At 44.0% G+C, this 23,235-nt stretch overlaps 1 protein-coding gene across 2 annotated transcripts in view; it reads left to right on the top strand.

The window, feature by feature from the left end:
• The window catches only part of HBP1 (HMG-box transcription factor 1), a 98,197-nt gene that overhangs the window by 34,103 nt on the left and 40,859 nt on the right, over positions 1 to 23,235 (top strand). For both annotated transcript variants that reach the window (XM_068276280.1, XM_068276281.1), the window contains 5 exons: positions 339 to 522; positions 2,678 to 2,912; positions 4,621 to 4,756; positions 10,386 to 10,497; positions 21,307 to 21,416. In XM_068276280.1, the coding sequence (XP_068132381.1) occupies positions 339 to 522; positions 2,678 to 2,912; positions 4,621 to 4,756; positions 10,386 to 10,497; positions 21,307 to 21,416 (777 nt within the window). The remainder of the gene's footprint in view (positions 1 to 338; positions 523 to 2,677; positions 2,913 to 4,620; positions 4,757 to 10,385; positions 10,498 to 21,306; positions 21,417 to 23,235) is intronic.

A 23,235-nucleotide genomic window follows, 5' to 3' on the forward strand; every position in this document is an offset into this window, starting at 1 on the left:
GTGTATTATGTTTGACATATCTTATGCTAGAAGCACTAGTTGGCTGTAGACTTGTAATTGTATAATGTGCATTTTCAACATGTCGTGTCATCTTGTTTGTAAAAAAACATGCAAACTTTTTTCTACAAAAAAAAAAAAAAAATGTCCCCAAATCAACTATCGGGCCCTTTTCCACTGAAAATTGCAACTTGATATTGCAAATTTCAAAATCAGATGGATGAATATTAAAGATTATTTAGAAGTTAAACAACGTAACACTAAACAATTACATTTCTTTGGGCTTGATGTTAACCAATGTGTATGTGTTCAAAGGTGTTAGCTTTCTCTTTTCTCTCTAGTTCAAGTGCTATAATATGGTCTGGGAAGTGAAGACCAAGGATATGCCCAGCACAGTGCAGAAAGTCCAGTTAGTCATGGACAACAGAACTTCGACAATGAATGAATCTGTGGAAATGTTGAAGTGTGAGGAACATCTTCCATCCTCTCCAGGATATGAGTCATCTGATGATCACATGGAGCTTGGTATGAGTTATTGATATTCTTGGGCACCTGTGTGTTTCTGGTCATTATTCTGTTGGGGGGATATATATTAAATACTGCTATAAGTCATAGGGGCTCTAATATCCCTCCGATTAGTAAGATAACCTGATTTAAGTTTTTTAAATGTGGTAATAAATACCTTCATATTTTCAGTGGTAGACACTTGGCAGCTCCTTCTGCTAAGAAAATGACAGTGCAGGTGTCATATGCAAGTTATGTAGCACTATGGCATCCAAACTCCACTCCTATCTTCTCCCTCCATCATTCTCGTGGAGAGGCGGCTGAGTCGCAGCTCACCCGTACCTCCCTTCATTCCTTTCCTTCAGGCTCAGGTGGGATCTACAAGTCATGGTATGTTAAACGAGCTGGATTAGAAGTAGTGCTAAAGGGGTGTGAGTCCATGCAAACTCATACCGAGTTTAAATGAAGAACACCATTCTCATAGACAGCAATACAAGTACCACTTACTAATTTGAAGACTCGAGATATCTGCTTGCAGTGCAAGGCATGGTTGTATACAGTCTGATGCACATAACTGTGGTAATATTTCCATGTACACACAGTGCACAGCAATATTACCCTTCCTTCCGGCAGCCAGTACTGCGAGTTCAGCTATTAGTGAGACCCGCGTTACTCAAGTAGCATGACCGTTGCTACAGTAACGCACATTACTAACGAGCATTATCGTTAGTAACATGCTTTGCCATAGCAATGGTCACGCTACTCGAGTAAAAGCTTAACTGCATGAAGGAATGGTCATTTTGTTGTGCACTGTTTGTGCATGGCAGTATTAACCCAGTCATGTGCATCAGGCCCATAGAAAACCTTCAAGATGTCATTGACAAAAGCATCTTGTCATAAATCAATGTTTTAGACTGATTTTGAGTCATTGGACTCGATTCACAAAGCAGCGCTAATGCATAGCACAGCCGTGCAATGCGTGTATTGCGCAATGTTACTCGCACAAAGTTCTACGCACGCGTGAACAAAGCTCTTCATGTTAATGCGTCACAATGCGCGCATAGTAACACGTTTAATATTCCTCCCGGTGTCCAGCGACTCTCTTGACCCCCCCACCCGGAGATAATGCGCCCTGTGTGCGCAGTATGTCCTCTCCTCTTCACTTCTGACTGGCGCATAGCGATCGGCTCAGAAGCACGCTGATTTCTCTGATTCCCCTGGGCTGCGTGTGTGCTCCATTACACTAAGCATCACATGATTAGCATGTGACGCTTGGTGTAATGGAGCGCACACGCAGCCCAGGGCAGGCAGAGGAATCAGCGTGCTTCTGAGCCGATCGCTATGCGCCGGCCAGAAGTGAACAGGGGAGGACATACTGCGCACACAGTGCGCAGTATGTCCGGGTGGGGGGGGGGGTCAAGAGAGTCGCTGGACACCGGGAGGAATATTAGACTAACCGCGGCAGAGGGGGGGGGGGGGGGTCAGGAGGACGAGAGGTATGTAATTTTAACCCCCAACACACTGCAGCTATAATTTTTTTTGGTTGAGGTATCCTTTAAATAGCAATCAAAATCTCAAATAAAAAAATAAAATATATTTATGCACGGCTATGGGATTCGCTGCCTCCCGCGCGAAAACTGAGGGCAATGCCTAGGGCTAGCGATTCGGCTGGCGGCGCCACTACTTCCTATGGCAGAGGTTCCCCAAGCGATTTGCCTGCGGGGAAACTCTGTGGATTCGGCCCGGTTTACGCGCTAGTGGAAACGGACCCTTAATGTGACTCTCTGATTGGAACTGATGATAATTTAGTATGTTTGTAAACCTATCTGGTGCCACACTAACACAGAAAATATACTGTTCTTATTAGTGACCCTGTGGATAGAGGTATTAGAAGGCTGCCATATTTATTTCTTTTAAACAATAATTGCCTGGCTGTCCTGCTGATTCTCTAATGCTTTCAGCCAGTGACCCACAACTACTGTACAAATCAGACACTGACTAAAAATGTACCACATTAGCCATATGCTTGTCTTAGGTATGTGATTCAAACATTTTTGAAGACTGAAAGTTTGGCAGGAAAACCAGGCAAGTGTCAATGCTTAAAAGCAAATATATTTGGCAGCGTACATATCCCTAATCTATTATTGTTTGTTGTCCTGTGTATTTTTATCCACAGATGATCTTCCAGAGTTACAAACTGTCCAGATTGAGACCATATCCTCACCTAAGGTGTTTCACCTTGATGCAGATGTGTCACACCAAGAATATACTGTGCCTTCTTGGAACCCAAATACCTCAGAGATGTCTGAAAGTGCCTTTTCACGTGAGCGTGGGACAAATTGGCTGGCTGAGCTTGCAAACATTGCCACAAGTCCACAGAGTCCTTTAATGCAGTGTTCATTCTACAGCAGGTATCACTGATCTCTGTGTACCAGCGCTTTCTCACATGTTACATAAAAACAGAGTAACCAAAGAGCACTCTCCATTAGGATAAGTGATACCTATTTAAGAAAATGTTGTTTTTGTTTTGTTTCTGTAAAATAACCGTCACCTTCCCCTATATTTTGATGGTGTGGGTGACCTTCTAAACCAGGGGTCCCCAAATGTTTTGGGTTGAGGGCCGGGTCAACATACTTCAGACTGTCGGGGGGCCAGAGTATACATAAATCAATGTCTTTGCTTGCCAGACATTGAAGCATAACCAGGTGACAACCTGAAGTCCAATTGGACAGCAGTCTCAATTGATTTGGAATTTGATTGGAAACCAGCGAATTACTGCTTTCTGGCTTCCATGTGGATGGGTGGTGCCAGCACTGCTATTCTATTTGTGGACCACCAATATTAAAAGATTAGCTGACCGCATCTATAAGTAATACATTTTGTGTGTGGGGAGGCCGGTAAAAAAGCCTCAGGGGTCCACATTCGGACCGCGGGCCTTAGTTTGAGGACCACTGTTTTAAACCTTCCTCACAATGCTGCTTAGCTGCTGAAGAGCCTCCAATGCCTGCATCACATTTTAGTAATTGCATATGACTGTACCAGGTTATGCTGAAGCCTTGAGGTTTTGTTGTTGAGGCGAAAGAATCCCGATCGGATTTTACTAACCATCACAGATTTAGGCTGCTGAATTATTTTACAGTATTCAATTTTGTGTAAAATTTGAGATTTACTCTGCTGTCTCCACATCCAGAAACCCCATTTGTCATCTCGTCATGTAATTAAATAAGTGGCTTCACTGACCAGTAACTGACTAGGGATGCTCAGCTCTTTACTTGCACTCTGACATTACCAGCTTGTATCTCTAGAACTACTAGTCCGTAATGCTGGGCATACCCGGCTCGATTTTGCCACTCCATTCTCCCGCTCAATTGTTTCGCCGTTCGATTCCGCAGGCAATTCTCTTATCTTCTGCTTGTTTTTCTTATCTTATTCCATTCACTTCAATCCGGAATCGAGCGGTGAAACGATCGGGTGGGATATCTGACATGTCGTAAATTGTCTATCAAGCCATTTTAATGGCTCAAAATCGAGCCATGTATTCCCAGCATAAGGGGATGGTCAGTGAGGTGCAAATAATTCTGAGTTGATGCAGGACAACTACAAGCAATCGGTTCATATTCTATGTCTTTCTTCTCAGGAGTAGAACACATTACAATAAGCTGATTATACTGTATACACTCTTCTGTTTACTTATCCTTTCTACAATGATAAATCTACAATTTAGAAATAGAATGCTGTACTGTATTGCAAAACTTTATTATTATCGTTTCGTTTCAATAAACTTTATTAATGTTTTTCCATTATAAGATAGAATTTGAGCACCTATGTAATATATGAATGGAACAACATACAGTAGTAAATAGCATTTGTATGAGCTGCAATGGTGTTATTGTGTGCTCAGCTTTTCAGCTGCAGAGTAGACCCCAGAGCAATATCAGAGGGTGTGTATTTTTGCAGTGCCATTCTGTAGATGCACTTTGTAACATCAGTGTTTTTCAGGACTTTCCATTGCTTGTTGCAAAGTGTTTCCTCACTGGATTTGCAGAGCAGTGTACAACTTTGTACAGTATTGAAAAATTCTGCATAACATCTTGTAACATGGGTGTTTTTTTATTTTAGATCATCACCTGTTCACATAATAGCTACCAGCAAAAGTTTACATTCCTATGCCCGCCCTCCACCAGCGTCCCCAGAAGATGAATCCAGTATATCCAAAAGTCATTGGAAGGAAGACACCCCAATCAGACATCAGCGAGTGAGTTTCTGTATTTAAGAATTGTGAATAAAATGATTTGGTATACTGTAGTGGGATTAGAGTAGTTTGGTTGTTCTTTTATTACAGATGAGGTGCATGTGCATTTCTTAAAGCTAATTTCCAGGGAAACTAATGAATACTGTACAGTCCTGGCCAAAAGTTTTAAGACTGTCGAAAATATTCATTTTCACAAAGTTTGCTGCTAAACTGCTTTTAGATCTTTGTTTCAGTTGCTTATGTGATGTACTGAAATATAATTATAAGCACTTAATACGCCTCCAAGGCTTTTATTGACAATTACATGAGATTTATGCTAAGAGTCAGTAATTGCAGTGTTGGTCCTTCTTTTACAGGACCTCTGCAATTTGACTGGGCATGCTCTCAATCAACTTCTGGGCCAAATCCTGACTGATAGCAACCCATTCTTTCATAATCACTTCTTTGAGTTTCTCAGAATTAGTTGGTTTTTGTTTGTCCACCCGCCTCTTGAGGAATGACCACAAGTTCTCAATGGGATTAAGATCTGGAGAGTTTCCAGGCCGTGGACCCAAAATTTCAACGTTTTTGTCCCCGAGCCACTTAGTTATCTCTTTTGCCTTATGACATGGGGCTCCATCGGGCTGGAAAATGCATTGTTCTTCACCAAACTGTTCTTGGATTGTTGGAAGAAGTTGCTATTGGAGGGTGTTTTGGTACCATTCTTTATTCATGGCCCAGATTTGAACTTGGGATCCTAGTGCGGCAAGTTGACAGCGCTATCCACTACTCCAGATAATCAGTTTTGGTTGGAATCACATGTACTCAGTGATGTCAATAAAATCAATGACATTTTGTTTAAACCTACGATTATAATTGCTGAATGCCCGAAATTAGCTGGCAGTCGACAAAATGGAACAATGTAGCCCTGTGAGGATGATCTCACTGCAGTGTTGCGATTTGTATTGCTTGCTTGTCATCCAGAAGAAGATGAACAGTGTTCACAGAGAGTGCAGCCAGCAGTCTGACTGGACTTTTCTTCTGGGTACTCAGATGCAGGGAAGCTGTACTGAGCAGCAGCACAGTAAGGAGTCACAAGGGTGGTATCCTTTCCTATAAGGGATCTCATTGTAACCTTGGCAGCCTTGCACTTTTCCTCAAAGTCTGATAGTTGCTGTGTAGGGGATTGCTTATTGAGTAGGAGCACCACCATTCACTGATAACAGCCAGCAGGATAGAACGTTGCTAGATTTGTTTTGAGTAGCAGTAGGGTATTGTACCGTGTTAGACATCAGTAAAAGCAAGAAGTTTTAAATCAGGATGATGCCATTTATTGGCTAACTAAAAGAATAAGAATAAGCAAGCTTTCGGCCTTGCAGCCTTTGTCATGTAGCAAACAGGATTTAAGCCCGACGAAGGCTGCAAGGCCGAAAGCTTGCTTATTCTTATTTTTTTTGGCTACTTACACACTAAGACGTTGCGTTTTAGGGGACATTATGGTCGCATAACGTGCCCCTAACGCAAGGCATGGTGGTGTTGAAGTTGGACGTCAGATTGAGCTGCGTTATGCAGCTCTCAAAGCAGCCGCTCCAGGTTAGTGATAGGAAGTCCGGATCTTCTTAAGGATTCGGATAATTTGAATCGGATCATGGAAAAGATCCGGATCTTTGAACCGAATCATTTGAATCATTTTACTAGGGAAGCAGACTGGGTGAAATGACTAGCAGGAGAGGACTTTCCCTGCACTGTACATTCTGTATGTTCTTGTTTCTTCCAGACAGACATCCACTGTGAACCAAATCTTTCATTGTGATGATCCAGATGATTCGACTCACAAAAAAGATCCGGATCAAATGAACGATTCGTTCATGATCCGGACAACACTACAGTCCTACAGAGTCTGTGCAGTGCAGTGAATATTAATTAGCCATGTGGCTGGCCACGGAGGAGGAGGGGAGACCTCCTCCTCCAACATTACTGAGCATGTGCAAGCAGTCTAACGCTGCTTAGCCTAGTATAATGTACAGCATGCAGCACTTTGTTTAAACGTGCTGCGTTACTATGTAACGCAATGTGGGCACTGTGAACAGCACAATTGATTTTACAGTGCTGTGATTTAGGCTGCGTTACTGGCTGCTGTAACGTGGGACTTTAACGTCCCACTGTGAAATCAGCCTTTAGTTAGCCAATAAATGGTATCATCCTGATTTAAAACTTCTAGATTTGTTTTGAGTGGGTTTATTAACAGTCGGTGACTATTATTCAGGGTAGACAGAATAAACATTTATGTGGATAGTTGCAGAGGATTTCCAGCTGCTCAAGCTTTATTTATGGATGAGCAGCAGGTTTTTGTCTGTAATTTTTCAGTGCTAAAATTCAATGACACATGGATGTCATTAGGCCAGCGCTGGGCAAACTACGACCCGCGGGCCATATCTGGTCTGTGTGTGCTGTACAATTCCTCTTTCCCCCCTCCCTCCTTGCAGAGTCGTGAGCGGGCGATTAGCAGGAGTTAAAACTTACCCATTTGTTGCTTCCTGCATTGCGTCTCCATGGTAACTGTGTCACATGACACGCCAGTGTACGACATGCTGGCGTGTCATGACGTGTGTCACGTAACGCTGTTACCATTGAGATGTGACGCAGAAAGCGGCGAATGGGTACATTTTAACCCTTGCTAATCGCCTGCTCACGACTCTGCAGGGAGGGAGGGGGCAAAAAGAGAGGAAAAGGTCGGGAATATTAGGAATGTGGTCTGCACAATGCGGTCCGGGCCACGCAAAGTTTGCCCAGGCCTGATCTAGACAGTGGAAAAATAAACTACAGTGTCAGGTATTTGAACACCTTGCAATTTTGCAAGTTCTCCCACTTAAAAATCATGGAGAGGTCTGAAACTCGCATTTGTAGGTGCATTCCCACTGTGAGAGACAGCATTTAAAAAAAAAAATCAAGTAATCACATTGTATGATTTTTACAGAATGTATTTGTATTGCACTGCTGCACATAAGTATTTGAACACCTGAGAAAATCTGTGTTAATATTTGGTACAGAAGCCTTTGTTTGCAATTAGGGGTCAAACGTTTCCTGCAGTGGCATAGCTAAGGAGCTGTGGTCCCCGATGCAATTTTACAATGGGGCCCCCAAGCACTCTATACATAACAATTGATACGGCGCACCAAAACCTGCCAATTGCAACTACAGAGTCGGAGGTGCAAGAAGGGAATGGGGAGCCGTTTGTTTATGATTACCACTATTCTAAGTATCTATAGAAGTAATTATTATGAGCACAGGACCAATAGAGAGCTAATACTGTAGTTGAGGGAGAGCCCTTCGGGGCCCCTCTGGCCTAGGGCCCCGATGCGGTCGCTTCCTTTGCACCCCCTATTGCTACGCCCCTGGTTTCCTGTCATTCTTGGCCAGGTTTGCACACATTGCAACAGGGATTTTGGCCCACTCCTCCACACAGATCTCCTTTAGATCTGTCAGGTTTTTGGGCTGTCGCTGACCAGCATGGAGTTTCAGCCCCCTGTAAAGCTTTTCTATTGGATTTAGGTCTGGAGGCTGGCTAGGCCACTCCAGAACCTTGATATGCTTCTTACGGAGCCAATCCTAGGGTATGCTGGCTGTGTGCTTTGGGTCTTTGTCATGTTGGAAGACTCTGCCACGGCCCATCTTCAATGCTCTGACTGAAGGAAGGAGGTTGTTGCTCAAAATCTCACAGTACATGACGCCATTCATCCTCTCCATAATATGGTGCAGTTGTCCTATCTCCTTTGCAGAAAAGCACCCCCAAAGCATTTTATTACCACCCCATGCTTCACAGTAGGGATGGTGGCCAGCACTGACAGATACCAGATGTCAGCAAATCGGCAGCGTCAGGCATCACCGCAGGTTTCTTTCATGAAAAACTGGGTCATTACTGCTGAATCTTCGCCTACGTCTGCCCCGCTCCCCCTCCCCCTCTCCTTAGGAATGACAGATGATTGCCAATTGTGACTGGTGGTGCCGTAGTATGGCAGCCTCGGCTTTCAGACATTATCCCCCCCCCCCCATCCTTCCAGAACCTGTATGAGCCAAAACCAATTCCGGGTACAACACCCGTGTACTTGGCAAAATAAATGATTTTGATTCTGTTCTTGGGCTGCATCTCATCCTTCTTTTTCCTCCAAACACGGCAAGTTAAGTTTAGACCAAAAAGTTCTACTTTGGTCTCCTCTGACCACATGACTTTCTCCCATGCCTCCTCTGGATCATCCAGATGATCATTGGCAAACTTCAGACAGGCCTGAACATGTGATGACTTGAGCAGGGGAACCTTCTGTGCAATGCATGATTTGAAACCATGACAGCGGAGTGTACTACCGACAGTGACCTTTGAGACTGCGGTCCCCATTTTCTTCATTTCATTGGCCAGCTCCTCCCTTGAAGTTCTTCTGATTCTTCACCTTTCTTATCATCAGTGGTACCCCACGAGGTGGGATCTTGCATGGAGCCCCAGTCCGAGGGAGACAGTCATCTTTAGCCTCTTCCATTTTCTAATAATTGCTCCATCAGTTGATCTATTTTCACCAAGCTGCTTGGCAATTGCCCATAGCCCTTCCCAACCTTGTGGAGGTCCACAATTGTGTGTCTGGTGTCGTCTGACTGTGGGGTGGACAGGTGTCTTTAACCTCCCTGGCGGTTAATTTTTTTTTTTGCCAAATTGGCAAAAAACCTTTTTTTTTTTTAATTTTTTTTTTGTTTCATGTAAAGCTACCAGAGTGGTAGCTACATGAAACACCACTAGAGGGCGCATGTGTCCCTCTAGTGCCATCGTCGCCGGCATCTATAGCAAACAGGGGAACGCGTATATAACGCGTTCCCCTGTTTGGCTTCTCCTGTCGCCATGGCGACGATCGGGATGACATCATGGACGTCAGCCGACGTCCTGACGTCAGACACCTCCGATCCAGCCCAAAGCGCTGCCCGGAACTCATTGGTCCGGGCAGCGCAGGGCTCTGGCGGGTGGGGAGGCCCTCTTTCGCCGCTGCGTGCGCCCGATTGCCACAGAGCGGCGGCGATCAAGCTGTACGCGCGGCTAGCAAAGTGCTGGATGCGCGCACAGCAATTTACAGCATAAAAATCGCCCCACCAGGGGCTGAGATCTCCCCCTGCGCGGCATAGCCCGAGCTCAGCTCGGGCTTACCGCCAGGGAGGTTAAAGAGCTCAGACAGATGCTACTAATTTAATGAGTGTAGTAGAGGTAGACCTTTAAAAGGCAAAGTAACAGGTCTTTGAGAGCCAGAATTCTTTCTGATTGCTAGGTGCTCAAATACTTATGTGCAGCAGTGCAATACAAATACATTAATTAAAAATCATACTATGTGATTTCCTGAAAAAATTTTTTAAATGCTGTCGGTCACAGTGGGAATCTACATACAATTTCGGACCCCTCCATGATTTCTAAGTGGGAGAACTTGCAAAGTTGCAGGGTGTTCAAATACTTATGTACCTCACTGTATACATAGGCATACTAATTTTACGTATTGCTTGATTAATAAAGTAGGTTAAGTAAATAAGTGTTTAGCTTCAACACTTATTGTTGCATGTTTAGATAATATTCAATTTGAATTGTGTATATACTGTTGTGATTCATATCTTGTGTTTATTCAAGGCAAACAGTGAATCAGAATCTGGCATTTTCTGTATGTCCTCTTTTTCTGATGATGATGATCTAGGATGGTGCCATTCTTGGCCACATACCATTTGGCACTGCTTTTTAAAAGGTAAAGAGGATCATAATCTTTAGCTTAAAGTTTGAAAGCCTAATGTTCATATAATCATGTTTCTAGACTATGCAGCAAAGTTAGATTTGAAAGATCTAGGCAGCAGACCTCTTCCACTTGCTGATCACCAGTTTATTACATTATCAGCAGGACAGACAGACAGTCGTGATCTGCAAGTGGAAGTGGTCTGGTGTCTGCATTTTTAACCACTTAAGGTACATACGTCGGATTTTTCCAAATGACCGGAAGTTTGAACAAGAAAATCGGGCATGTGTACGATCGGTCGTTCAGCTGATAAGATTGGATTTGACTGATCGGCCAAGCGGATCCGTAAAAACCAGTCTTATGAGCTGAACAACCGATCGTACACATGCCTGATTTGACGTCCAAACGACCGGTCGTTTGGAAAAATCTGTGTGTACGAGCCTTTAAGTACCAGCGGTCTCTGCCCCCTTAAGACTAGAGACCGCTGGTACAGAAACGTAATCTAGATGAATCGCCACACATACCTGCTGTCACCGCCGCATGACAGGAACCTGGGCCACCCACTCTGCTGTCTCTATGACGGCAGAGTTCATGTGAGCCTGTCAGGAGCCACTTTCATTGGCTCCTGACTGTGTCTTTCAATGTAATCGGCTCTTGACCCACTCACAAGGCTCTGCCATTATAGAGACGAAATAAAATAAAATTATGCAACGCGTTTCGCGGGTCCCAAGCCCGCTTCCTCAGGCAAATACAAGAGCAGGAGTAACTCCGAGGTTGTGAAAATAGGTGCAGCGCCTCTGCACAACCTCGGAGTTACTCCTGCTCTTGTATTTGCCTGAGGAAGTGGGCTTGGGACCCGCGAAACGCGTTGCATAATTTTATGTGGAGTACTGATTAAATATATATTTTTCTGGATACCATATATGGTGGTTGAGTCATATATATTGGGGAGACGGATCCACCCCGATCCCCCAATTTTTTATTTGGTTTTAATAGACTACTAATTTTTATTCTGCTGGCGCCTCTAACTACTACAAATATAATTATCCACCTGGTGGATGGGTGTGTGCACCCTTATTTTTCTTCTACGGAGAGCGACTTCTTAGCCTGAGTGGGGACAGGCTTAATATCCCCTTATGCGATTGGAGTGGTTGCCTGAGGTCGGCAACCCAGACTTGTGAGTATATCCATATCTGCTGTACAAATTGAAGATTACCTTATATCAACAATAATACACTATTGGGGGCTCTCGGTTGTTCTTTCTTTTTGTCTCTCTACACACAAATAGGGTTGCTCGTGATCAAAATTACATGTAGCACTTACTGGTCAGGGGCCGTCACCTATAGCCAAATTCACTCCAGAATATGATGTTTTCAGTAGCAGAATTTTTTTTTTTTTTTTTTTTTTTTTTTAAGGACACACCTGAGCGAAGAGGGATATGGAAGCTGCTATATTTAGTTGCTTTTAAACAATACCAGTTGCCTGGCTGTCCTGCTTATCCCTTTTTTTACATCAATTTTATTGATTTCCAAACAGAACAAACGTAAACAAGTACAACATGTACTACAATTGAATTGAAGCAGTAGATAAATCACAGATACAGCTTAACCACTTGAGGACCCACCCTTTACCCCCCCTTAAGGACCAGCGCTGTTTTAGCTGATCTGTGCTGGGTGGGCTCTACAGCCCCCAGCACAGATCAGGGTGCAGGCAGAGCGACCAGATCGCCCCCCTTTTTTCCCCACTAGGGGGATGATGTGCTGGGGGGGGGTCTGATCGCTCCTGCCTGCCTGGGTGTTGCGGGGGGGGCACCTCAAAGCCCCCCTCCGCGGCGAGATTCCCCCCTCCCTCTCCTCCCTCCCTTCCTCTCCTCCCTCCCTTCCCCGGAGATCCGAGGCTGCACAGGAACGGATCTGTCCTGTGCAGCCTCTAACAGGCTCCTGCCTGTCATGTGACAGCGTTCCCAGGCCGCTGATTGGCCGGGGATCGCTGATCTGGTACAACGCTGCTACTGTTAGCAGCGTTGTACGGATGTAAACAAAGCGGATTATTTCCGCTTGTGTTTACATTTAGCCTGCGAGCCGCGATCGGCGGCCCGCAGGCTATTCACGGAGCCCCCCGCCGTGAATTGACAGGAAGCAGCCGCTCGCGCGAGCGGCTGCTTCCTGATTAATTCGCTTGCAGCCGGCGACGCAGAACTGCGTCGCTGGTCCTGCAGCTGCCACTTTGCCGACGCGTGGTATGAATGCGCGGTCGGCAAGTGGTTAAAATAAGCTAAAGGAGTATGTGTATAGGGGATAGTATAATGGTTATAAAGTGTACATTTGTAAATCCCTGTTAAGTATAGAACATAAATCCAGGCTAATTGTGCTAGCATTATAAGGAAACATGGGTTTTAGTTAGGCATTGCATTTGGATTTGTACTCACGGTTGCTACTAGCCATATCTATGCACTTGAAAAGAGAGGTTAAGAAGGAAGAAAAATAAGGAAGAAGAAGGAAGAGAAGGAGGAGAGAAGGAATTTCTAGTGTGGGCCTCTCCATTACTCCTATACCTTTCGATTTGACCTTATTGTATTTAATGTGTGGTCGACCATATAATTTGACTAGGGGTAATCTGCAAGTAGGATTCGATGCACGTATTTTAATTTAACATCGCGTTGTGTCCTCTTATCACAGAAGGGAAATTGTAGGCATACATCTTAATATCATACAAACTATATTACATTTTGATAAATATTATAGGTAGGCATAGGACATGACTACCCGCAATCCTATACTAGGTGTAAAGTAGAAGGAGAAGAAAGGGAGAAGAAGAAAGGGGGAGAGAGGTAGAATAGCCCATGAAGGGAAGAGAGTAGGGAAATTAGGAGGAAAGGATTTCCAGGTAGCTACCCCATACACACATCTCCAAAGGAGAGTCAGGATATGCTATATGAGATAGTACTTAACGGGAGTAGGATTGGTTATTAGTGTTTAAGAAGTTATGGAAGTCTCTTGCGTTAGTTCCGGATGATCGAGCCACGGAACCCACATTTTATCAAATTTTGTTGGACAATTTCTGCTTAAGTATGTCATTTTGTACAACGGAAGTAATCTGTTAACATTTTTTTCCAGTTGTTCGCTGATGGGGCAGCACCACCCTTCCAAACTCTGAGCATTTCTCTACGAGCATAGAGGCATAGTACCTTAGAGACTCTGAAGTCTCTAAAAAAAACTTCTTTTTATTTCATAAATATGTTTAATATCCTCGCCCTAACTAAACTGCCACATCTCCGCCTCTGTAAACCCCCTAAATCCCCTGTAACTCCCCCCTCCCTCTCCCCTGCAAAATCCACGACTTTCTTGGTCGTGGATTTTGCTGCCCTGTGCGCTTCCGTGTGAGGCAGGGCTATGAGCTGCAGCCCTGCCTCGCACGCATCTGTCAGTGGCGGATCTCCGCCTCTCCCTCGCCCTTCTCAGCGAAAGAAGACTGAAAGGGGCGGGAGATAGGCTGCGATCCGCCGCTGACAGAGACGTGTGAGGCAGGGCTGCAGCTCATAGCCCTGCCTCACACGGAAGTGCTCCCCGTAGTGTGCCCCGGGGAGTTTGGGGGCATTTTAGATAGTGTATATTGGCGGTTTAGTTAGGGCTAAAGTATTAAACAGATTAGTGAAGTAAAAAGACGTGTTTTTTTTTTAGACTTCAGAGTCTCTGTAATCAGATATTGGGAGTGTTTACTTATGCAATCTCACCCAATACTCCTAGCCAAGGCTAGTTTAGGTGTAAGCACTAGATTTATAGATAGTATAGTATTTATCACTTGGAAGACTTCAGACCAGAAATTGTGTATAATCGGGCAAGACCAGAACATGTGTATAAATGTGCCATTTTCTGTAGTGCAGTTTGGACATGTCAAGCTGTTAGTACGAGAGATATTGTGCATCCGTATTGGTGTCATTTTCTATGTAGGAATTTGGTCTGTATTAGCCTATCTCTGGAACATATCGGTGTTTTAATAAATTTGTCTAGGATATCTTCCCAGCCTTGATCATCTATGTCTGGGATATCCATGTTCCACTTATTCTTGCATTTTAAAAGGCCTTGTGATTCAGTATTGAGCAATTAATAATATATCACTGATAATGGTTTATCTAATGTTCTGCTCATTAGTGTTGTTTCTAAGTGACAGGAGTCCATTTTGGCTATTTTACCGCCCGGGAATTGGGAGCAAAAGGCATGCCTTATTTGAAGATAGCGGAAGAACATGGGGTTCTTTAAGGAGTATGTTTGTAGTTTCCCATCTTCAACTATATGATGTAGTGCCTTGATTCCGTACTGTACCCACAGTAAAGGGTCTGGAATCTCCATAAAATGGGGTAGGTTAGGATTATCTCAAAGAGGAGAGTGAGGAGATGGGTAATTACTTCCTTCCTTAAAACAGATCAAATCATGCCAGATTCTTTCAGTAGTGGCCATTGGTATTGTGATTCTAACATCACTACTTGCGCCTCTAAAAACTAAAAGCGTTAATCTCTCATAGGATCCCAAATGGGCAGCTTCCACGGTAACAGCTGGATAATATGCATCCTGGGAGAACCACCACCTAACGGAGACTAACAGTGCCGCACAGTAGTGTCCTGCAGATCCATTGACTGTAATACTTTTAGCCATAGAACCTGAAAGCAGAGCTGCTGTTTGACTGAAGTATGACTGGACACATGCGTGTTTCAGGTGTGTGATTTTAGCCATAGAGTCTATGGCTAAAATCACACACCTGAAACACGCACGTGTCCAATATAACAGGCAGAGATGTAGGTTGGAACAGGGACCCCCAATATAACAGGCATGGAGGTACAGGCTGGAACAGGGACCCCCATTGTCTGTCTCTCCGCAGTGACTGGCAGCAGCGTTTGACATTGTCTCTAGCTCTCGGCTCTGTGAGGCCTCTGTGTTTGTATCTGCTAATCAGAAACATGTCAGCAGAGTAACTCGTAGTAGAAGGAATTCAGTCATCTTAATTCTACAAGTGCCGGGACTGTCCCAGTAACACTGAAAGCTGCAGCCAGGGGTGGGGGCGCCAGGCTTGCTGTCACCTTTCATACAGGTTTCTGGCTGGCTACAGTACACACTCGGGGCGTAGCTAAGGATCTGGGGGCCCCTCTGTGCAAGTCGCACCTTCTGCATCCCTTATTGCTAAGCCACATCACACACATAGGCACAGGGGCTGCCGCTTCAGCGTGTGGGTGGGGAAAGTAACAGGCCCCAAGTCAGCCATCCACAAAAATATTCACAGTGAGCGCATGCTGCACAGGCCCAATATACTCACCGGGTGAATGCCCTCGATGCGTCTCCTCAGCCGTCTCCTTCACCACCTCTTCTCTCGCTCAGGCTCGTCTTCCGCGCGTCCACTACGCTCACTGCTTCCGCATCAGTGAAGGGCGCGAAGACTGCCCAATAAGAAAGCGGCGTGATGCGCCGCGGATTGAATCAATCCGCCGGTCGCATCAGTTGGACTATTTTGCCCCACGGAAGGAGAAAGCGGGACAAATATGTCCCGCAGCAGTACCAAAATGCCGCGGAACCCCTGAGGGGTTCTCACGGAACCCCAGGGTTCCGCAGAACCCCGGTTGAGAAACGCTGCCATAGACCCTGAACAAGCCTGCAGCATATCAGGTGTTTCTGACATTATTGTCAAGTCTGCCAAGATTAGCAGCAGGCTTGTTTCTGGTGTGATTCAGACACTACTGCAGCCTAATAAATCCGCAGGGCTGCCAGGCAACTGGTATTGTTTAAAAATAAATATGGCGCTTCAGTTGTCCTTTACTATGCAAGGACAACCATTGAAACATTATATAAAGATTAACTGCATGCAAACCATATAAGCTCCATGCGGTTTGTGTCCCTTGTTGTATTAGAGCCCAGAACCTTATGGTGATTATTGTTGAGATAAACCCCAGAAGGTGAATGCGATACTTGTAATTCTGACTTGCATGCAAATGTAATGTAGATTCGTGTTTTAGTGTGCCTGTTATTAGTGCGGAGCATCCTCAGAACTGCTACTGTGTTTGATTCAGACTGCTTTTTTTAAATCTTGCCTCTATGTTGTGTTGTTGAATCAGCATGTACATCAGACATTTCAGAAGTGCTAGCTAGAGGTGTGCTTTCAATCAGTGACTCGCAAAGCAGTGACGGTACGGAATCCGCATAAAAGTGAACTAGTGATTTCTATAGAGGCCGGCAATGGCGGTGTCAGGATTTGTATTATGAATGTTCTATGCCAAGATCACATATAAGACTTTAACTTTTTTTTATCTAGGAATGTTTAGGAGTTTTACTACTATGTTTTACATGGCTTTCCTTATAAATTCACCATATCATGTTAGTAAACCGTTTCTAGCTACTGTAGAAGGAATAAATTGTATGTTACAAAAATAAAATAGTCACTACCATGTTTAAAAACTAGATGGAGCACCAAGACTTGCAGATATGAGAGCATGGTTAATGGCTGACTGCATTTTCTGCATACTACCTGAGAAGCATTTGAGGAATCAGATGCCTTAGAAAACCTTGGTGGTGTGCATTCTCAGCTCATTTCCCAGTGTATAAAATGCTATCCAGCCACTAGCAGTTTATGGGCCTTTGTAGGCTTCATGAATGAAATATAAATGTGCATGTAATCCGGTACGGCAGAGCATCCGGTTCACTTTTTCAGCGAATTCTGTTGCACCACACTACTAACTTGTCAATGTGAATATACCATTACAATATAATCATATTGCGTTTGCCAGACAATTTATATTGTCCAACCCAAAATCAGTGTGAAAGTAGCCTATGAGTCTTGTGTAATAACAAATAGAAACATTAATTGTAAATAGATGGATTGCTGCAGATTTGGCAGAAAACCTCCACCAGACTCTGGGCATATGTTGCACAAAATGCATCATTACTAAGTAAGTAGTTCCAGCAATGTTGGCTGAGAAGGCAACATGCCAATTTAAACTTCTCTTGTTGAAGTTAAGCTTCGTTTTTCTTATCTACATTCCCAATCTTCCTGCTGGTTCATTAAAGAACACCTGACCCAAGGAAAAGCTACATAAGGTAAGCACAGAGGTATGTTCATGCTGAAGAAACATACAGTGGCTTGCAAAAGTATTCGGCCCCCTTGAAGTTTTCCACATTTTGTCACATTACTGCCACAAACCTGAATCAATTTTATTGGAATTCCACGTGAAAGACCAATACAAAGTGGTGTACACGTGAGAAGTGGAGCGAAAATCATACATGATTCCAAACATTTTTACAAATAAATAACTGCAAAGTGGGGTGTGCGTAATAATTCAGCCCCCTGAGTCAATACTTTGTAGAACCACCTTTTGCTGCATTTACAGCTGCCAGTCTTTTAGGGTATGTCTCTACCAGCTTTGCACATCTAGAGAGTGAAATCCTTGCCCATTCTTCTTTGCAAAACAGCTCCAGCTCAGTCAGATTAGATGGACAGGGTTTGTGAACAGCAGTATTCAGATCTTGCCACAGATTCGCGATTGGATTTAGATCTGGACTTTGACTGGGCCATTCTAACATATGGATATGTTTTGTTTTAAACCATTCCATTGTTGCCCTGGCTTTATGTTTAGGGTCGCTGTCCTGCTGGAAGGTGAACCTCCGCCCCAGTCTCAAGTCTGTTGCAGTCTCCAAGAGGTTTTCTTCCAACATTGCCCTGTATTTGGCTCCATCCATCTTCCCATCAACTCTGACCAGCTTCCCTGTCCCTGCTGAAGAGAAGTATCCCCAGAGCATGATGCTGCCGCCACCATATTTGACAGTGGGGATGGTGTGTTCAGAGTGATGTGCAGTGTTCGTTTTCCGCCACACAGCGGTTTGCATTTTGGCCAAAAAGTTCCACTTTGGTCTCATCTGATCAGAGCACCTTCTTCCACATATTTGCTGTGTCCCCCACATGGCTTGCGGCAAACTGCAAACGGGACTTCTTATGCTTTTCTGTTAACAATGGCTTTCTTCTTGCCACTCTTCCATAAAGGCCAACTTTGTGCAGTGCACGACTAATAGTTGTCCTGTGGACAGATTCCCCCACCTGAGCTGTAGATCTCTGCAGCTCGTCCAGAGTCACCATGGGCCTCTTGACTGCATTTCTGATCAGCGCTCACCTTGTTTGGCCTGTGCGTTTAGGTGGACGACCTTGTCTTGGTAGGTTTACAGTTGTGCCATACTCCTTCCATTTCTGAATGATCGCTTGAACAGTGCTCCGTGGGATGTTCAAGGCTTTGGAAATCTTTTTGAAGCCTAAGCCTGCTTTAAATTTCTCAATAACTTTATCCCTGACCTGTCTGATGTGTTCTTTGGACTTCATGGTGTTGTTGCTCCCAATATTCTCTTAGACAACCTCTTAGGCTGTCACAGAGCAGCTGTACTGTATTTGTACTGACATTAGATTACACACAGGTGCACTCTATTTGGTCATTAGCACTCATCAGGCAATGTCTATGGGCAACTGACTGCACTCAGACCAAAGGGGGCTGAATAATTACGCACACCCCACTTTGCAGTTATTTCTAAAAAAATGTTTGGAATCCTGTATGATTTTTGTTCCACTTCTCACGTGTACACCACTTTGTACTGGTCTTTCACGTGGAATTCCAATAAAATTGATTCATGTTTGCGGCAGTAATGTGACAAAATGTGGAAAACTTCAAGGGGGCCGAATACTTTTGCAAGCCACTATACCTCCGTTCCTCTCATTGTTTCCTCCAGTCCTCATAATAACTCCTTGAAAAATATGACTTTTGGCTAAAGGCAGCTTTACAGAAAGGAAGAGGCAGGCTTTCTGCGATGTTTCACCCTTATGACCATCTCATTCCCACCTCTTTCCCACCCATAAGATTAGTGAATGGGGTGGGGAAGAGGAGGGAATGGGAGAGTGTGAAGAGGGAACATTGCAGTAAGTCTGCCTGTTCCTGTCTGAAAATTTGACTTTAGCCAAAAGTCAAAATTTTTCAAGCAAGCAGTTACGGGGACTGGAGGGAATAAGGAGAGGACTGGACAATGCATAGAGGTATGTGGATCCATGGATCCAACATTAACATGCCTCCATGCTTACTTGAGTCAGGTGTACTTTAAAGTTATGCCTGCACCCACTGACCAGTGGGGGAACCTCAGGATCTGAACTATGTTTATTTTCACTCCAGCTTCAGCAGCCTGTATCTTCAGAACAGCTGATTATTCTGAAATACTCAACTGTTCAACCCTAAATAATTCTTCTGAAATATACTGTAGTGGTGTCTGGTTGCTGTTGCATAGCTTGAGCAGTAAGTGTTTTATGGGAGCACACATCGCAGGTGGATCCTTTTTCCTGTGCTCTACCTATGTTTACTCTAGGTGTTGATCCTTGCTGCAGTGTGTGTTCTTGAGTGTATGAAAGAATATGGATGTGTTACTACAATCTACCCAGTCTGGTGTCGATTATCATCTCCAAAGTAATAACCAGAAGCTAAGCCTGCTAACTGTTACAATTCAAAGAACCATCTGAGGACAAATATCTCTTTTATACATGTGGCCTTGCAGAAACTCAATTCTAGCTATGCAGGACAATTAGAACTATTAATCCTGGTGTAATGTCATATTTTGTTGCCCCACTGCTTCCTGCATCACTGCACTGCGTGAAATACAGTTGCCCCCAATTGTTTACACTGTAAGCCTCCTACACACCCAAAATTTTTAGGGTCTGGAGGGTGGACCACAGAAGAGACCCCCCAGTAGCTTTGTGCCAATTTGCAACCCCTGTTCCCCCTATTTCACAAAGTGTTTACCTAAAAGTGAACAATGTCGGTTTCCTACTTCTTTTCAAACTTATAAATGATGGCTGAAAGTCTGAAGTTTATTACTGCTCCCACGGTGGTATCTGTCCAACATGGCTCATCCCACCAGGGCTGTGGAGTCGGAGCAATTTTTGGGTACTTGGGAGTTGGTGGTTTCACAAACTGAGGAGTTGGAGTCAGATGATTTTTTTTGTACCCACTCCATAACCTTGCAAGGGCTGTGGAGTAGGAGTCGGAGCAATTTTGGGTACCTGGAGTCAGAGTTGGAGGCTGCAGTTTCATAAACTGAGGAGTCGGATGATTTTTGTACTGACTTCACAGCCCTGCATCCCAGCTAGTTTACTGTCATTACAAGTAAAGAGCTTTACTCTACACACTGGCAGTGAAATGCCAGTATCTTAAAATGAGACTAATATAAATACTTGGCTTTGTTGATTAGGATCCTGAACTAAACTAATTACCAGTGTCTCCCTGCATGTGAGGAAACCGCATAGGGCATAACTTTAGTGGGACATGGCTGTTCTTGTAGGTGGACAAGGCAATACAGTAGTTGTTTCTTGTGTCGGCTTATTCTCGAGTCTTTCCAGTTTACCATTTACGAGTGTTAGATATTGTGAGTTTGACTTCTACTCAGTTGTATATGTGGTAGGCTTTAACCAACAGGCCCTGGCTGTAATGCTGAAAATATTGAGAATCCTTCTTTATCTTTCCAGCTGGCAGTTAAAATAATCATACAATTTTATGCACACTTGCCAACTGTAATTTTTGAACGGTTCCTGCTAGACAATCAAGTAATCACTATGAAGTATGACTGTTGCTTGATTGAACTGTCCCCCCTTTCATTGTACGGCACTTAGTAAGATGAAAGCATCACCAGCATGGGGTCAGACTTAGCGTGATTTAACATTGCTAGACTATCTCCAAAAGCTCTTTTCCTTTTCTGTTTAGCTTTTTATTGTCATCCAGTTGCTCTGACATGTATATTTTTCCTTCTCTTTAAACGTTTCCAGGCACACGTCTGTGTTTTCATAAAGGACGGAAAAAAGTGTGGCAGGATGTGGAAGACTATGTCAAAAGTGTACATTGTAGAAATGCGCATGAATCTGCTGGCTCGCAAAAGGTAATATTCTTATAAGAAAGCCTTTCCTACAGACCTCACAGAAGTATACCAAGTAGTTTACCCAGGAAGTGTAAAATCTGAGCCTTCTCACTGCGTGATTTATGAAATCACGAGCAGGCCCACTTTTTTTTTTCTTTTAATGAACATACTTTGTAGTTTTATATGTGCTGCTTTGTCGCCTTTTACTCTTTTGTTTATATTCTATTACTCAAATGTTTGTACAGAACATGTACACAGAGCTGTGCATACAGCATAGGAATGTGGCACTCTATCAAATTAATGTTAAACTATCTTATTCTTTAGCTTAATAAAAGCTTTTAAGAGTAATATATCTTTTCTGTTACATTAATACTTATGCATACTGCTTTTGGGGAATGTATTTCTTTGTCTTCATAAAGTAATTCTTCATAATGGCCTGTAGTTCAAATTTGATATAATCAAAATTTCCTACATCGGTGTTTAGGATGGACTGAGAAATGTGTTTTTTTTTTTTTATAAACCACACCTTTCTTGATTCACTGGAGCTTCTTCCAGGCCCTAGCAGTCTGTGGTAACTTGCTACAATTCCGCTGCCCCTCAGCGCGCCGCTAGCACCTCCGTAAGATTACGGACCACAGCCGTGGGCTTCTCCGCATATGCATCCACTTGCTTCTCTTGATCAAGTGTCTGGGACCATTCTGCTCTTGCACAGTTTTTCTTTGTGAACTGCGCAAGCACTTTGAGAGAGATGTGCGGACATGCATGCGCAGAAGCCAGCTACCACAGCTGTGGTAGATAATCTTACAGAGGGACTAGCAGTGTACTGTAGGGAAGCAGAACTACAGCGAGGGCCCAGGCTGGGCCTGGAAGAAACCCCAGGTAAGTAAAGATAAATTTTTCCCTTTCAGCTCCGATATCCTTTAAAAAGAAATAAATATGGCAGTCTCCATATCCCTATCCCATCAGGTCCTTTTTAACGTGAACCTGAAATAATTTTTTTTTTAAAGTTTCACTTACCAGGGGCTTCTCCCAGCCCCTTGCACCGCCGTCCTGTCCCTCGGCGGTACACAGCGATCCTCCAGTCCCCTGCTGCAGCTCAGTTTCTCTTTGTTCAGTTGCCGTCCTTTGCGTCCTCTTTCACGCTTCCGTCGCTGGGAGCTTCCTGCGCAGGTGTAGTAAAGATTTTCTTGTACTGCGCCTGCACACGATGCTCCCGGCCACGGGAGCGCGAACAAGGATGCGCATGGCCGCGCAGGTGTAGTCGCGATGGGAGACCAGAGGATCTTTGAGGGCCGGCACAGGACAGGACGGCTGCAGGGGGCTGAGAGAAGCCCCAGGTAAGTGAATCTCTTTTTTTTTTTTTTTCCTTCTGATTTCAGGTACGCTTTAAGGTGGCCTTATATGGGGTGATTATAGCCTGATATGTCAAGTTGATTGATTTCTAACTTAATGGAATTTGATCACCTAGTGACTGATTCCTACGCTACAGGTAAACTCTTTTTCAAAACATTTCTGCTGACCTGCATCAATCAAACCACCAGCGTTGTTCTGTTCCATGCAATGCAATACTATGGGTGGGTATCACACCTGGTGGCCTGCCCCTAGCATGGAGATTCCAACAACAGACCTCATCAGCCTTCCAATTTATTTCATGCATTTTAGCAAAACACAGGAATTAAAGATGAGCAAGGCTGCTTCCAGTTTCTGTCTCCTCAGGTGCCTTCATGTTATTAGAATTACAGTTATTCCTATGAACCTATTACATAGGCTTATACGTCAAATATGGGGCATAGAATGCAAATAAGTATAAAGTGTAATTAAGAAGAGGAGGGTCCTGCCC

Source organism: Hyperolius riggenbachi, chromosome 3 (genome assembly GCF_040937935.1).
Source record: "Hyperolius riggenbachi isolate aHypRig1 chromosome 3, aHypRig1.pri, whole genome shotgun sequence".
NCBI lineage: Eukaryota > Metazoa > Chordata > Amphibia > Anura > Hyperoliidae > Hyperolius > Hyperolius riggenbachi.